The sequence below is a fragment of the Bidens hawaiensis genome, unplaced genomic scaffold (assembly GCF_021521415.1).
Source record: "Bidens hawaiensis isolate Kalapana, Puna unplaced genomic scaffold, B.hawaiensis_p1.1 tig00015452_1, whole genome shotgun sequence".
Taxonomy (NCBI): domain Eukaryota; kingdom Viridiplantae; phylum Streptophyta; class Magnoliopsida; order Asterales; family Asteraceae; genus Bidens; species Bidens hawaiensis.
In genome coordinates, this window is record NW_027492382.1 from 249,274 (window position 1) to 266,635 (window position 17,362).

At 43.4% G+C, this 17,362-nt stretch overlaps 2 protein-coding genes across 2 annotated transcripts; one reads left to right on the forward strand and one right to left on the reverse strand.

Annotated features, from left to right (window-relative positions):
- The first annotated feature begins 10,620 nt into the window (after positions 1-10,620).
- On the forward strand, positions 10,621-13,164 carry LOC143549242 (peptide chain release factor PrfB3, chloroplastic-like). The gene is made up of 6 exons (XM_077040187.1): positions 10,621-10,856; positions 11,634-11,851; positions 11,929-12,129; positions 12,215-12,427; positions 12,501-12,678; positions 12,773-13,164. Exons 1-6 carry the CDS (start codon positions 10,679-10,681, stop codon positions 13,060-13,062), a joined length of 1,278 nt encoding a protein of 425 aa, XP_076896302.1. The 5' UTR covers positions 10,621-10,678; the 3' UTR covers positions 13,063-13,164.
- A 2,128-nt stretch (positions 13,165-15,292) lies between these two features.
- LOC143549255 (transcription termination factor MTERF8, chloroplastic-like) lies at positions 15,293-16,417 on the reverse strand. Its single transcript, XM_077040195.1, has one exon. It carries the CDS (start codon positions 16,415-16,417, stop codon positions 15,293-15,295), a length of 1,125 nt encoding a protein of 374 aa, XP_076896310.1.
- Positions 16,418-17,362: the final 945 nt, after the last annotated feature.

The following is a 17,362-nucleotide window of genomic DNA, read 5'->3' on the forward strand; positions in this document are numbered from 1 at the left end:
CGCAAGTCCAAGGAGACTGGCGCGAGCAACAAGTAATCTTCCCAAGAATCAGAGGAGGCCCGTCTATCAGCAGTCCTCTAGTCATCACTACACACATTGCTCATTATGAGGTGTCAAAAGTCCTGGTGGACACCGGCAGTGAATCAGACATCATGTATGAGCAATGTTTCAGGAAGTTGGATCCAGCACACCAAGCAAGGCTCGAAATTGTGAATGCACCAATCTCGGGTGTTTCAAATGAAATTATTCACCCCCTAGGTCAGATACAATTTGAACTAACTATGGGGGATGAGAAACACAAGCGAGCTGAAATTGTCAACTTCTTGGTCTTGCCCACCACTTCATGCCACAATATGATCTTGGGTAGAGGAACGACTGCCCAATTCAACGCCATACCGTCACCAGCGCACGGCGCGTTGGGGTTCCCAACACCAACAGGTGTAACATTTGTATACCGAGATCATTTGTGTGCAGTGACAAGTATACCGCGGGAAGGGAGAATGAAACTTCCAATGGCAAACAACGCGCCAGAGGAATGGATTCTCAACCCAAAATTCCCAGAGCAAACAATCACAATTGGAGCTACGATATCAGACGACACAAGGTTGAGAATGAAAAGATTGCTCACAACGTATATGTCGGTCTTCGCGTGGCAACATTCTGATATGACTGGGGTTCCGCGAGACCTGGCGCAACATTCTCTCAACACATTCAAGTCTGTAGAGCCAATTGCTCAAAAGAAGAGAGTCATGGGGGATGAGAAGGCAAAGGCCATGAATGAGCAAGTAGAAGATCTACTGCGCGCAAATATCATCCGCCCAATACGATACCAAACATGGGTAACCAATCCTGTGATGGTAAAGAAGAGCAACGGATCATGGAGGATGTGTATTGATTTAAAGGACCTCAACAAAGCATGTCCAAAAGATTGTTACCCCCTCCCAAACATCGATGCGAAGGTGGACTCTGTGGCGCCATTTAAGCTCAAATGTTTCCTGGACGCCTATAAGGGCTATCACCAAATTCAAATGGCACCACAAGATGAGGACAAGACTGCCTTCAGAACCGACAAGGGTGTTTTCTGTTACACAAAAATGCCCTTTGGTTTGAAGAATGCAGGAGCCACTTACCAAAGACTCATGGATGCGGTTTTCAACGAGCAAATTGGAAGAAACCTAGAAGTCTACGTGGATGATTTGGTGATTAAAAGCAGGGAGGAAAAACAAATGCTCAAAGACATCGAGGAAACCCTTTGGCGCCTAAAGGAAGTAAACATGAAGCTCAACCCGAGCAAATGCACATTCGGCGTTGAAGAAGGGAAATTTCTTGGTGTAATGGTCACCAAGGATGGTTTCAAGGTGAACCCAGAAAAGGTGGAGGCTATCCTTGACATGCCCTCACCATCCACCATGAAGGAAGTTCAAAAGTTGAATGGTAGATTGGTATCAATCAACAGGTTCCTAGCGAACCATGCAAGTAAATCTACCCCATTCGTTAACACATTGAGAAATTGCTTAAAGAAAAGCCAATTCAAGTGGACGCCCGAGGACGAGCAAGCTTTCAGTGAGATAAAAGAATGTCTGATAAATCTGCCTGCGCTCACAGTTCCACTTCCTGGCGAAACTCTAACATTGTACCTGTCAGCAGGAGAGCGAGCCATCGGCGCAGTGTTGTTGGTGGATCGCAAGGGAATCCAAACACCAATCTATTATGTGAGTCGGGTGCTGACAGATCCTGAGACGCGCTACTCCATCATGGAAAAGTTAGTTTTATCACTAACACACGCGTCGCGCAAGCTTCATAGATATTTCAATGGTCATCCAATTGAAGTCCTGACTGATTACAACATCCAGCAAGTCTTGCGGCGTCCCGCGCTCTCAGGAAGGCTGACAAAATGGGCGCCGGAATTAGGAGAGCACACGATCGCCTATAAGCCTCGTCCAGCAATCAAGGGACAAGTCTTAGCCGATTCATCGCAGAAATCCCTGAAGGAAAAATTGAAGAGGCTCAGCGCGAGGTAGACCCTCCGCAAGCCAATAATGAAGAAAATGTTTGGAGATTATTCACTGATGGAGCTTCAAACAACGAAGGGTCCGGCGCAGGCCTCAAACTGGTGGATCCAGAAAATCATGAGTATACTTACGCAATCAGGTTGGATTTCAAGAGCACCAACAATGAAGCTGAGTATGAAGCCCTGCTGGCTGGTCTGCGCATCGTGCACAAGTTCGGAGTTAAAAAGCTAGAGGCCCATGTTGATTCATACTTGGTAGCAGCACAGGTCAATGGCCTTTATGATGCCAAGGAGAACACCATGCCTCTGTATCTAGAGCAGGCGAAAAAACTCATCGAGCAATTTGACTTCTTCAGAATCATACATATTCCGCGCAGTGAAAACAAGTCTGCCGACGCGCTGAGTAAGATGGCATCAACCAGCTTCGATCACTTTGGCAAAGATGTCAGGGTGGAAGTAATGAGCAACCCATCGGTGGGAGCGAAGTCTGTCCTTGTAATTCATACAACACCTTCATCATGGATAACTCCATTAATGGAATTCTTGAAGGAGGGAAAGATACCGGACGATCGCGCACAGGCGAGGAAGATAAGACACAAGTCGCAGAACTACGAACTGCTTGATGGTACGTTATATCGACGCTCTTATCTTGGACCGCTCATGAAATGCCTAGATGCTGAGGAAGCAAGCTATGTGATCAGAGATATACACGAAGGAATCTGTGGAATACATGCTGGCCCGCGCATGGTGGTTGCCAAGGCAATGAACGCAGGTTACTATTGGCCAGGCATGTACTTGGACGCGTTAAAAGAGATCCAAAAATGCAAAGCGTGTCAGAGCTATGCGCCAAACACCATGCGGCCAAAGAACAACTTGATTCCGGTGACCTCCGCATGGCCTTTCCACAAATGGGCAATCGATATTGTGGGTCCCTTACCGCAAGCGCAAGGGCGAGTAAAATTTTTGGTAGTGGCAGTAGACTATTTCACAAAATGGGTTGAAGCCAAGCCACTAGCAAAAATCACAGCCGAGGCGATGAAGCAATTTATTTGAAGCCACATCATATACCGTTTTGGCCTGCCCATGGAAATTGTGAGCGACAATGGCAAACAATTCACTGACAGGAAGATATCCAGTTGGCTCAAGGAATTGCGCATCAACCAAATCTTCACTTCAGTATACCACCCTCAGGGGAATGGCCAAGTGGAGCGCGTGAACCAAAGCTTTCTGAATGGGCTGAAGAAAAGGTTGGAGGGAGAATCCCATTCATGGGTCGAGGAGCTACCTAATGTCCTGTGGGCGCACAGGACATTAAGCAAAACCAGCAATGGCGAATCCCCGTTCAGCCTAACCTATGGAACGGAGGCTATGATTCCAGCAGAAATTGGATGCCCATCCCATAGAGTGCTCATGATGAGTAAGATTGATAACGAGCGCGAAAGGAGGTTAGATCTCAACTTACTTGAAGGGCGCAGAGAGGCAGCTATCATCAGTGAAGCCAAATACAAGAAAAAACTAGAAAAATATTACAATCAACGCGTGAAAGAATGCCACTTCAAGAAGAACGATTTTGTCCTTCGGAACAATGAAGCTAGCCGCGCAATACCTCCGGGAAAAATGTCCCCCAACTGGGAGGGACCTTATCAAGTCTCGGAAGAACTGGGAAAAGGCGCATACGCTTTAAAAGATTTGAATGGAAAGAAGATCCCGCGCGCATGGAACGCAGCACAGCTTAGAAAATGTTTCATGTAAAAATTGTCAAGTTTGTAATCAAAGCTTTTTAAGCCATTATGAATATTGATAAGCGCTATTTTCTCTTAATGTGTGTTCTATTACCTTTTGCATACATGTTTCACACTTCCCTTTATTAATTTTGAGCAATATGACAACATTGTATTGACATCAAAACTAAAAATAAAACGAAGTAAAACATACATGCGCGAGCTTCAAGCTCAAACGCGTTAACGAGTTTTAACTCAAAAACGTCAGGGCCTTAGCCCAATAATATGAGCCTTAGCTCAGGGCCTTAGCCCAATAATACGAGCCTTAGCTCAAATCACTCACAACATCCATCCTACATGCTGCGCAGCTAGACCATAAAAATACCTAAGCATAACTAAGGCAAAGCACATGCCAAAACATAGTTGTTAAGGTCTCAGGTCGAGGTCGCGCATAGAATTGTAATGGATGTCAGAGTAACACATACTGACACGTAAAGGCTAAAAAACTCATTCATAATGCGCGATAACGTTGTGCAAAAGAGGAATAATGAAACGCCAAGGCACGTGTCAGCATAGTCAGGATATTGCAAAATCACTTAAAATATGACAAGGATTAAGTAAAATAATTTCCTTACAACCTTGTTCAAATTTCAACGTGCAAGCATATCTTATATTCAACAAGCAAACATGCAATACAAAGAGATGAATTGGGAATGCGCAAGATGCGAATAAGGGAAAAACAAATTTCATTCAAAAACATAGAAGTTTACAAATTTACAAAATGATGAGATACAAACTACAAATAATAAAAAAAAAAACATGAAGGGCTTCTCAAGTCTCTATATCAACGTCAGCCTCTTCATCGCCCTCATCATTACCTCCCTCAGCATCTGGCGCAGCCCGCTCCTCGTCATCTCCAAACTTGCCATAGTCAAGCTGTTCGTCTTGAATGGAGTCGTCTTCTATCACAATAGTGTCAGGAGCGGGTCCTTTGGCCACGCCAGAGCCGCTAGCAGAGGCAGCATTGCCCGCGCCATCATCGTTGCCACCAGCCCCTTCACACTCGTCAAGTAATTTCTTTAGCGCGCCGAGATCGGGCTGGTCAGCAAGCGAGGCTATCTGCAAGTCATAAGGAAAATTATGAGTACAAAAGACTAGGAAAATAAGTCAAGGTAAACTCATTAAGGTTAAAATACCTGCTCAAGGATGGGAATGGGAGTATTCAAATACTTCTCCCCCACCTCGGCCATGTCAGCGCAGACAACGTCGAGCTGATAAGGGTAGTCGGATGGGTTCTTCTTCAGCATGCTATATTCACAGCCATCCTTAAACCCCTCAGCTCGACCCACCAAGCGCGACGCAGCGTTGCAATCCATCACAAGGGTCTGAAACTCGTCTGAATATTTCATCGCATAAGCGCAACGAGTCATACCCTGTGAGACTAGCAATTGGCGATCTTGCGCGAGGGAAGGAACAGACGTCTCAAGAGCAGGAATCTGAGAGTTTAACAACTCAACAGTTTCCTTGGTCTGTTTTAGCTCTTCTCTGTCGGACGCTGCTGCCGCCAAGGCCTCATTCCTTTCCGCTCGCGCAGCATCAAGCTCTTCTTGGCCAGACGCTGCTGTCGCCAGGGCTTCATCCTTCTCTGCCCGTGCGGCCTCAAGCTCTTTCTTCAGGCGCGCAACCTCACTCTCTAATAAAGATTTGTCAGTAATAGCCTGCACAAGAGTTTGATCACGCGCCTCTGCCTCTAGCTCCAAATCACGCGCCCGCCGCGCGTACCTGGCTGCATCCGCCTCTGCCGCCTGCAGCTTCTCCCGCGCAGTCTGCAGCTCATGCCCGCGCTTCACGAAGGCAGCGTTGGCACTTGCTCGGTTCTCGCTGAGTTCTGCTTGGAGTTTCTCAGCTCTCTCGAGCGTCAGAAAGATTCCAAGCAGAAACCTTAGCCTCTTGCTTGGCCTCCGCAAGAGCATCACGCACCTTTACATAATCATAGCGAAGCTCTTGGGAGGCAGCAAAGAACGCAGACCCAGCAAAAAGATGGTCGTTGAGCAAGTCCACGCGGGCGCGGTCCTCCTGAAACCTCCTTTCAGCTGGAGGCACAGAGTGAGCCCAGAAGTCTTCACACACACCCATGGACTGAAATGAGCTATCCTCAGTATATTCCATCTCGGGCGGTATATGTGCTCGGCTTCCTGCAAACACAAAGCAACGTTTTAGTCATCTAAACACTAATATAGAAGTCCGCACAACGGAGCAAAACGAACTTATACCTGCGGAGAGCAAGCAGAAAAGTCAGCGCCAGCCCCACGAGAAGGCTGCGCCACGAAATCTCGTGGCGCTACAGGGCTTGCGCGGCCGCCATCGGAGTCTTCAAAGTTGACCTCCTCATCATCCTCTGTAACAGGTCTTTTCTCCTGCGACCTGGAAAAATCAAAACCAGTCTCGCGAGGAGGGCTGCGCGCAGGAGGAGGTGAGGGAGGTCTCGACGCCGCTAGATCAGCGCGTAAAACAGTCTCCTGCTCCTTAGTAATCCCAATAAGAGGAGATTCAGTGCTTGTCGGAGCAGGAGCAGAGCTAACGGCGCCGGCGCCGGCGCCAGCAGTGCCGCCAGCAGCTTGTGTGACAGCTATAATTCCTATGAAAAAACCAACAAAGAGAAATGATTCATGACTTGATCTAAAAAAAAAAAAAGTTAGAAAATCAAAGCGCAATGTATACCTTGGCGCACCGCCGTTCGCGAGTTAAACATCGCCATGAAGTCCATTTTCCCCCTTTTCGAGGGTAAAATAGGGGACTTCAAAACAACCTTCGGCGCAGCCTCGGTACCTTGCTGCGCCTGAGGTTGATCCACCAAGGTCGCCGGCTCTACAAACATTTGAGTGAGCAAAGATTCATTAATAACTCTATCGGAATCACGCTCATAAAACCACAAAGTATAAACAAAGTATACCTGTTGGAGAAGAGGAAACAACAGGCGCAGCGCCGCTTCCCTTTTCCGCCGCGCGAAGAGAGGAGGTGGCGGCACCATACCTCGTGTGGACAGGAGGACTGCCCACACCTAGAGGCAAGGAAGACGAGGAAAACTTGAAGGTAAACCCCTTGGTTTTCTCAAGTCCCTTCGCTTGGGTAGGAGGATCCTGAGCAACAGGGGCATCATTTTTCTTCTGTTTTTTACTGGCCCCTGCGCCAGTTTTCCCTTTAGCTTTACGCTTGAGTTGTGGCACCTCAGCTTCCTCCTCCACCTCCTCTTCCGCAAGCTCCAGCTCATAATTCTCGAGCGCATCTACAATACGTGCAACAGAAATGTTAACCAAATTTGGTATTCTAAAGGCATAAGCATAAGTACAAAGGCCTACCAGGCGCATCGCTGTCAAAGCAAAATCCCAAATCAACAGGGATGAACATATCATCGAAGCGATCGGGGAAACCAACTTCCCCAGCGCCCAGCGCGACAGAGCCACCCTCCATATGCTCATCATAGGCGGCGTGGACGTACTCCTTGCTTACTGCATAAAACAAGACAAATGATATCAGCAAAACGAATTATATTCGCGCAGAAATAATGCAATGAGCTAATAACTCACATAAGCCATCAACTTGGATAACAGGCTCAGTCGCGCTGTCGGTCCACCTCCTGCTCATACCAACCCCCACCAGCGCCTCCTCGCAAATATTCTTGGCGGGGGATGGTTCAGCAGTCAACTTATTAACCCATGCGCCAGTTGGGTTCTTAAGAACATTCACATCCGCGGGCGCAGAAGTGATCGCGCGCATGGTCATGCGGATGGGAATCACACCAGCCTTAATATAAAAAAATTTCTCAGACCAGTCATGAAGGCTTTTGAAAGAAACAGTGCAGCACTTGACCTTCTAACTGCGAGGAATGAATGAGAACCAAGAATCTTGGATTTTTGGCTTATAAAAATATTGAAAGCGCCGAGGGGTGGGCTCCTCGCGCTGAGCTTTGCACATGAACTCAAAATGAGTCATGCGCACAAGCCCAAAAGGATGGACTTGGGATATGTGAATCCCATGAAATTGAAGAAGCGCACCCATAAACCTTGTCATCGGGAGACGAAGGTTACAGTGAGTGAAAAAATGGCAGTATAAGGAGATATAGCCGGTGGGCGGATCTGCCGCCGTTTGCCCGGCCGCCGGGAGTAGACAGCCGTACTCAGGGAGAAAACCCTGAGAGGCGATGAGACTGTCGAAATCAGACTGTCTCAATTTGCAGGGAATCTCATCCCACCTCTTCACTGTCTTGCCCTTCCCCACCTCCTCCGACGAGGCCTCGGCAGCCCGTTTTCCCTTGCCGGTCTTCTTCAAAGTGGACATGACTAATGATTTTACACGGCGTTTGCTGGGGGAGATTGTGGTGTCTGGTTTATCAGACATACAACTGTGAATCAAACAGAGGTTACTTCAAGAACGGAAATCTGGAAGCAAAAGACAGGCTCTTAATCGGAATAAAAATGGAAGGAAAGAAAAAGCTCTGAAATAACAATGAAGATGAAGAATAACAACTCAAAAGGCTTGCTTTTATAGGCCCAGGAGAGAGAGAAACAGGTACTGATCAGAGTTCACGCGCCCCCACTCGCAGGTGCAGGCCAACGCGAGCGCGACACGTGTTCCTGACACTGTGTGAGGGGACATGAAAGGGAACGAAACAGGTACTGATCAGAGTTCACGCGCCCCCACTCGCAGGTGCAGGCCAACACGAGCGCGACACGTGTTCCTGACACTGTGTGAGGGGACAGGAAAGGCAACTGTAGCACCTCGAGCACACGAAAAGTCTGACACATGTCTCCATCTCTGACGCATGTCAGCACCAACCAACCACGTACATGGACGATTCATTTCAACCAAAAGGATAGAATTTCGCGCAACGATGAGAAATAAAAAAGGAAAAGACAAACCCTATTAAAAGAGAAAACTAAAGTCTAATATCTATCTTACCTCGCTCGCGCGAGACAAGACACACATTAGACTGGGGGGGCTTGAAGAGGTATGTACCCGCCTTAACATCGAGCGGGGCGGGTCAACCCACAAGATATAGACAAGAGGCTTGAAATCAAGATATCATGAAGGCACAAAGCCAAAACCTATGCGCATGGCGCATATCACATATGCTCACGCATATCACATATGCTCACGCATCACATATGCTCACGCATATCACATATGCTCACGCGTATCACATGCTCACGCACCATATATGCTCACGCATATCACATCTGCGCGTGGCGCATCTGCGCGTGGCGCATATCACATGCTCACGCATCATATATGCTCACGCATATCACATCTGCGCGTGGCGCATCTGCGCGTGGCGCATATTACATATGCTTGCGCATATCACATCTGCGCATGAAACATCTGCGCGTGAGAATAAAGAGAAGACCTCGCACATCCTCAGGATAGGCGCATATCACACATGCACATAATCAACCTCGTCCTTATCCAAATCAGGATAAGGACAACCTTGATTGTGCTCGTCAGACAACCTTCCAGAAGGTATCTTTTAAGGAATAAAGAATATGCTGATGTTGACAGCTGCCAATGAAAGGTGGACAACTCAGCAAAACCCATGTGCTACCACGTGATTGCACATGGGTCAGGTGAAATACCTGGGTCAGAGAATAATCAATGAAAAAGCACCAGGTGTCCTAAGGACACGTGGCGCAAAGCAATAGGAGGAGGCCAAAAAGGCCCTAATGGGATCTGAGCCCAATCATTGGAAACCCTAACACTATAAATACCACACCACCTCCACAAGGGGAGGTAAGCAAGAAAATACATTCTAATTCCTTACTCACTCTCAGATTATTATTATCTTCTCCTACAATCTCTTATTCTCACACCGGAGGGTTACCCCAAAGAGGACCCCTCTGTCCCTTTCTGAGGGGTAAGTTCACGGTGCTGCTCGTTTTGTAGGTGGAAGAATTCATACTCCGGAGAACCATCGGTGAAATAGCATACTCATACCCGAGGAAAGTTGATCGCCTACCAGTGAGCCGATCCACGTTTCTTCAAATAAGATAAGGGATTAAGGGTTACAGATTGAAACCCTGACCGTCCTATGTTCAATTTTTGGTCGAGGATGGTGATGGTCGAGGCGTTGGTGTGGTGGTGCTTGGTAGTCGCTGGTTGGGCCATAGATCTAGCTTTTTATCATATACCCCTTGCAGTAAGTAACAAGCCTCATAATCCCGGTTCAATATGGGTCGACCCGATTCTTTATCAGTTACCACATAAGCGAAAATCACAAACCCGATTAGCAAAACGAGGCTGAAAAACATGAAGGTACATGACGAAGGTGTTCCGGTAACACGCTCAGGTAAACAGACTATTTGTTTATTAATGATGGCGGAGTGTGGCAGATCTAACCGGAGCGGTGGAAGCTATAACGATGCCGAAGTGTGGCAGATCTAACCGGAGTGTGACACTTGTGGTGAGGGTTGATGGTAACGGTGACGGTGTGTGTCGATGGTGACGATGGTGACGATGGTGTTGTGGTGTGGTTGTGTTGGTGGGTTTGTGGCAGGGGGGGGGGAGGGAGGGAGAGGTATTAAGAGAGAGAAAGATCTCAAGTTAACAAGTGAGGAGGAAAGAGAAGGGCAGGGGAAAAGAAAATTATGCTCATCACGTTTTTTGCACATGATCTGTTAAACGGGATAAGTTAACATGTGTTAGCTAAAAGACAACAATCATGACAAACAAACATCCATGTAAAGGATAAAGAATGAAACTATTTTTTGATGAAGGATATATTCCATAATATATGTAATTCAAAAGACAAAATTTGTAATTTTTTCTAAAAACAAATATTTTTCTGAACAATGAATTATATAAATAAATAATAAATTAATAATAATCGCGGTGGTGGTCAATTATCCGAACCCAGATACAAAAACCCTGTGAGCTTTGTAATTGTAAGTTGAAAATGGCGGCTGAAACAGCAACGACTTCACACTTGAACGGTTGCACTCGTCGGAGATGCGTCGCAGGAATAATAATAAGAAGAAACACACGACGGCGGCTGCTACTTCCAGCTGCAGCTTCTTCTTCTTCTTCTTCTCAACGGATGGATATCCACACCAGCAATTCACACAAACAACTCGGTCTCTACACGCTTTCTAGTTATCTATCTTATCTTGCTTTAATTTTATGTTAATTTTGAAATTACTTCATACCAAATTGGTGCTGTTATAATGAAACTGGATAGTGTTAGGCATCCAAATTCATTGGATACTACTCTAGTATTCATTTACAAATTTTCATCTTCTTACCTAATTATAGATACTTTCAACAAGTGGGTCGGGTAGTGTGGGTTCGGGTTAGAACATGTTTTTGGTCAAAAACAGGTTGGTTTAAAAATGTTTTTCCTTTTAAAATAAATTACTGTACATTTCAATTTCAGTTTTGCTTTTGGTTTTCGGCACAGCACCAATTACACGCGTTTAGGCGTTGGTTACACCTGTTTAAATGCCAGTCATGCACATTCCAGTGCCGGTTATGCGTGCGGAGCTGGTTACACGTATTGGGGCTGGGAAACAGGCATCCAGCACTACGTAACGCGTTTAAACTGGCCTTGTTACACGCTTAACCGCGTTCCACACGAGTCGGTTACGCGCGTGAGTGACGTTAGTTATGTGTGTTTAATGCCGGTAAGGTACGCAGGGCTGGTTATGTGGCTTAATGCCAGTTATGCATGTGGGGTCGGTTACGCGTACCGAACCGGGAAACATGCGTCCAGCGCCACGTAACGCGCGTAATCCAGCCCCAGTATGCGTCCTGATGCTTGGTTCAAAAGAATTAGGTTTCAAGGTTTCGTATCAGGATTGCTAAAAGATATAATGCTATGTTAGAACTTTTTAATAATGTTGTGGTTTGTGTAGGTATGTTTTCATTAAGAAAGAAGATAGAAGACTCCGTTAACCGTGCTGAGATGTTAGGTCTAACCGCGTTAGAGTTTGAAGAAGCGCGCCGAATCAAACAAGAAGAAATGGTTCGTGAATATGATTTGTGGGACGACTTAGCCAAGTCTAGTGACGTACTGATCAAGTTAGCCGATAGTGCTAAGGTTGTTGATGCCCTTAAAGACCTTACATATAAGGTAATATGATTTAAATAATATTTTCAATATCTTTACAACAACTCATATCTTGTTTAATTGTATTCTGATTTTTATAGGTTGAAGAAGCCAAACTTATTACAGAGTTAGCTGAGATGGACATAATAAATTATTCACTTCTTAAGCAAGCGTATACCGCGTCTGTAGATGTGAGCAAGTTTTTGACAAAGTATGAAATGTCCAAACTTCTTAAAGGGAAATATGAATTTGAGGGAGCTTGCATTATTATAGAAGCGGGATCTGAAGGCATTCGATCTGAGGTTCATAAATCATATTCTGTGTTTTACATAGCCTTTTATACTACTAATTATTATCAAGCTAACTTGTGAAATTGGTGGGAACCAGATATGGGCAGAACAACTTGTTGGAATGTACATGAAGTGGGCTAAGAAGCAAGGTTTAAAAGGAAGAATAGTTGAAAAACAATGTAGGTCAAAAGCCGAAGGCGGTGTCAAATCTGTAATTATTGAGTTTGAGCAAAAGTACGCGTATGGTTACTTTTTAGGCGAAAAGGGTACTCACCGAATGATAACATCTCATCCTGAATCATTATCCGAGGTATGACTTATTCACAAGTTACTTACAATTTTTTATGCATGCTTTCAATTGTTTGTTGTTTTTTGCACTTTAGGTTAGTTCAGCTGCGGTTGATATTGTACCTTTGTTTCTTGAAGAACCCCCTGAATTAAATGTTGATGAGAAAGATTTGAAGATTAATAACATCCCGTTATGTGAAAAGGGTCGGGGTCGAAGAGGGTCTGTTGTTCAAATCCAACATATTCCAACTGGCCTGACAGTTCACTCATCAGGTAGAAAATTTTAAAATATTAAATGCAATAATAACAATAAAACACGTAGGCATTATTGATTAACCGACATGTGTTGTCTCAAAAATCGGTGTAGGTGAGAGGAACCAATTTTCAAACAAAATGAAGGTCTTGAATCGGTTGAAGGCAAAACTGCTAGTGATATTAAAAGATGAAGAGATTTACGATATTAGTAAGATAAAAAAGGAGAGTGCTATTGACCATTGGCAGCAAGAAACCCGAAGGTATGTATTTCGCCCGTACAAGCTTGTTCAAGATGTGAAAACTGGGATTCAATTGGCTGATCCAAATTTCGTTTTGAATGGGAATCTTGACGCGTTTATCAGTGCTCATATAAACAATAGACATGTATGCGAGTTGGGATAAACGTTGTTAGTGTGTCTGTGTGTATTTATGATGACCCTCTGATGTTTGAAGATATTGTAATTTTCGAGGGTTTTCATTTGTGAAATTTTGATCAACTCATTACATGCTAAATTTCTTGTCTGAAGATATTGGGTAGGATATACAATCTTTAATGTTTACATATTACAAAGTACAAACATACTTATGGCTCTGAATCACATTGACTTAAATAAAACAGGCTGCAAAATAAACATGGGTTAAGTTTTTCTGGTCAAATGAACACTCATGCTAGTTATAAATCATTACGGTTGAGCATGTTTTCAACATGGGTTGGCCTTTTTGTGGTCGGTATCCAAACCCAAAACGAATTCATAGTCACATAATAAAAGTAATAATAATATTGGCTTGCAGAAAAGTTATCGCCTTTGAGGTAAGATGTTATGAAATAAACAGCTGTTCCATAGAGTTGTTACAGGTGTAATAGCTAATTGAAGCTGTATGGTTTTCTTGTGGCTATAGCATACACTTTAAATTCGAAGCATTAAATCGTTAATGCAAGCGGGCCCCTTGAGGACGGCTGTTATTCTTGCAACAGCAACAACTGCTGAATCCTAACATATCTGGACTCTGGAGTCACCTTTGCTGTTTTCTTTCCCTGTTATATCACTTATATGTACTTATCATTTCCCATTTGTTGAACTCAATCTAATGCAAAGTGAGTATATTAATAGCATATACAAACTTCTGCAAGGTTAGTGGGATTCTTCTGCTTGAATAACTCAGGAGTGAAAACAAAATAACACTCGAGGATCATATGTGAGGCCGGCGAATACCCACCAGCAAATGAATATGCTGTTAGGTTCGTAGGCCTTGTTTGGCCTGGTTTATTATTTGAAGTCAAAGAGGAGAAGGTGCGGGCAGTCGGGGCCCAAGACCAGGCAAGTTTAGATTTCTTGTTTAATGAGATATAAACCCTAATTCAGTCATTATTTATACCACATTATGTATTTGTAATCGTTGTCACTCAATAAAGAATACCTAGTTGCCACCCGTAGGTGTAGGTCAGTTTAGACCGAACCACGTTAATCCTCGTGTTCGTTTACTACTTCTGTGCTTGTGTTCGGTTTCGTGTGTGCGTTAATCCTAGCAAATATGTTCTATTAAGTTGCATTAATTTAAGGGAATTAATATTTTTAAAAACTGTGCTCATCTTTCCACCATAGAAAACGACAACACTTTCTCAATACAAGTCAACTTCAGTGAGCTTCACAATTTAGATGGTTAAACTGTGTGTTATGGTTGATAAATGTGATACAGCTGCAGATAAGCCCATTTGCTAGTTATGCAATTTTAGTCCAGTAGTTATCATTAGACCATAGTTGTATTTCGACAACTTCATAGTTAACAAGGAATACACAATTTTAGTTTAGTCTAAACGAGTTTGGATAAGTTTTCAGTTCGGATCATTCCAACAACTTCATAGGTTGATCCATTTAACTTTTCACTTTTTGTTTTTGCAATCTATTATTATGTCTTATTTCATAACATGTACAGTTAGGTACTTAATCAAAATATGTTAGTTACAAGAAAAATCATTCTTTTATGTTTACCATATTTGGTTTCATATGCATTAGTTTTTTTGGTAGTAACTTCAGATTGTGAATATACAAAATAATTTTTGGTTAAATGGGTCGTATTCGTGTCAACTTACGAATACATGTGGCATGTTTCTCTGCTCCAACTACACATGATTGGGCTCAAGGATGCTTCTAACATGCTCTCATTCTTATGTACTAGATTACCTTGAAAATAGCAATGTAATATACAAAAATGTCCACAAAAGGCTCCTATGTTGTAACAGGTTTCTATGACTGATGATGCATGTTTTGCACATTCAATGCAATTCATTAGAACCTTAGATGTCTAATAAAATGCAAAGCACCAAACTAAGACTAATAATATGATCATAGACCCACCCTTGGTGTTATTTCGATCATCAAACAAGATGATTACTCCTTTCTCTCGACGACTTCTCTAGACATGGATTTCAAATCATGCCATTTTCTTAACAAGTATCGCCATTAGGTCCTGATTAAGTGAAGAATAAGTTGATCTTTACACAAAAAGGGTTTTGTTGAATCTATGAATAAACATGAAAGACGTGTGCTACTAAAAGCCAACAAGAATGCGAATTACAAACACATTGTTAATCCGTATCAAAACAGTAAAAATGATCATATCAAGAATTAAATTACATCTTCGCATCCTTCAAATGCTTTCGATACACTTTCAGTATTTCAGAAGCTTCATCTTCATACCTGTTTAAAACCCAATTTAAAAACTTCGTATCCGAGTTCATCAACCACCTTGTAAAATTAAAATCCTCAATCACCCCTTTCTCCCCCAAATACTGATAAACCAAACACCTAGGAATAATCCTCTTCTCTAAACTAAAACTCGTAACTATCGGCCGCTTAACAATATAACTCGGTTTCCAACCCATTGTATTCACAAGAAAATCCAAGATTCGTGTAATCTTATCCGCCGAAGCCATCATACACCAAGGATACTTCTCAAACGCGATAAAGATCTCATCTTTAGACCAACCCCACTTCATATAAATCTCCACCTTCTTATCCCAAGTCGATTTACTCATAGCCTTAACCGCATTAACTGCCCAAAGAAACCTAACCTTCGACGGGTCAAACCCCATATCCGTCACATCCTTGACAATTTTCTTAAACCTATCGACAGGCGCAAATAAAGTTCTCGGCTGCCATGTCAACATGGCTCGTATTGCTGAATTAGGAACCCCTGCATCTAAAAGTATTCGAATATTTTCCTCCGCATAAAGTCGTTTATTATAAGTTAAAGCTAACGGGAACCGCTTAACGGCATCGATGACTTTATCATCCGACTGTAGAATAGTTTTCAAGAAATCAACACAGAGTGGGGCTGTTTCTTGAAACTTTTTGTTCAGCAGATGATTCGGGTTAGCAGCTACAATTGCGGTGAGATTAGGCTTCGGAAGGCCTAAAGATTCCAGGATTTTGAAATTGGGCAAAAGGGTGTTTTGGGGATCGGATAATAGGACATTAGGGCGTTTGCCGATTAGTTTTGTAATCTGGGATTTGGTGAAACCTTTGTTTTTGAGGAAGGCAAGAACAGAGTGAGCTGTATTTGGGGATTTTGATAAATTGAGACGTTTGGAGGCTAAAATAGCAGAATCGGGAGGAAGCCCGCATGATTTAACGAGGTAAGAGGCTGTGAACGATTGTCGAATTGAAGATTTGGTTGTAAACTGGTGGGATAGTTGGAAGTTGATGTAGGGGTTTGCAGGGTTTGAAATTGTTCTGAAGATGAAATGAAACAACATTTGAGTAGATGATATATATGGGTATGGAGATGAGAATTTACCAAGAAAGAAAGAAAGATGATTGATTTGTTATGTAAAACCCTTGATTTTTCAAACAAAACCCTAGAGAGATGCGAAGACACTTCAAAGGCCGTCCGTGATGGACGCGTAGGACAAGATGTGAGGGAGATTGGGGAGGAATTCGATATCGTACCGGTACTAAATTCGGTACCGTCGGTATTGAATCGGTACTTAGTTTTTAGTTTTTGGTATTTATACGACACTGGTAGTTCTTGAATTTTACATGAAATGCTGGTCACGACCGTACCGATACTGATACAAAATATTTTGATTTTTCGGGATCGGGATTGGTACCGGTACCATCTCAAGCTCATCTTTACTGTAAAATATAATCCACAACACTAACGTAACATTTGATACACAATTATACATGAATAATAGAGATAGTAGAATGAGTCGGTATCCTCCAACACTATCCACACACACAACATGTTTTTTTATTAGATGGGTCCATTACACCCGTATTTGAGACACACTTAATGACGTGTGTCTCTAACATGTAGAGGTAGCCCTAATATAAAATTTTTGCATTTGCTCCACAAATGAGCATTGCGGGTGGTCTAAACAATCGGTTATCTAAAAGGAACACAACGATTCATTACAAAGCCTAAAACCTAAGCCTACGTCATCCTTTTCATCTCTTTTGTCCTAATTTCCAGGCTCCAGCTACCATCTACTCTCTCTTCTTGACCTCACTTGATCGCCACTCATTCTTGTAATCTCACACATTAACCCAAATACTTTTTTGATCATGTCCTCTATATCTCATTCGTTTATACTTTAAACCCCTCAATCTTGGGCTGCCACACGTACAGAGATTGTTGCTCTGCACTTCAACCGTGCATAGGTATTGATGCTTGCTTCTTTTCAAGCTAACATTGTTGA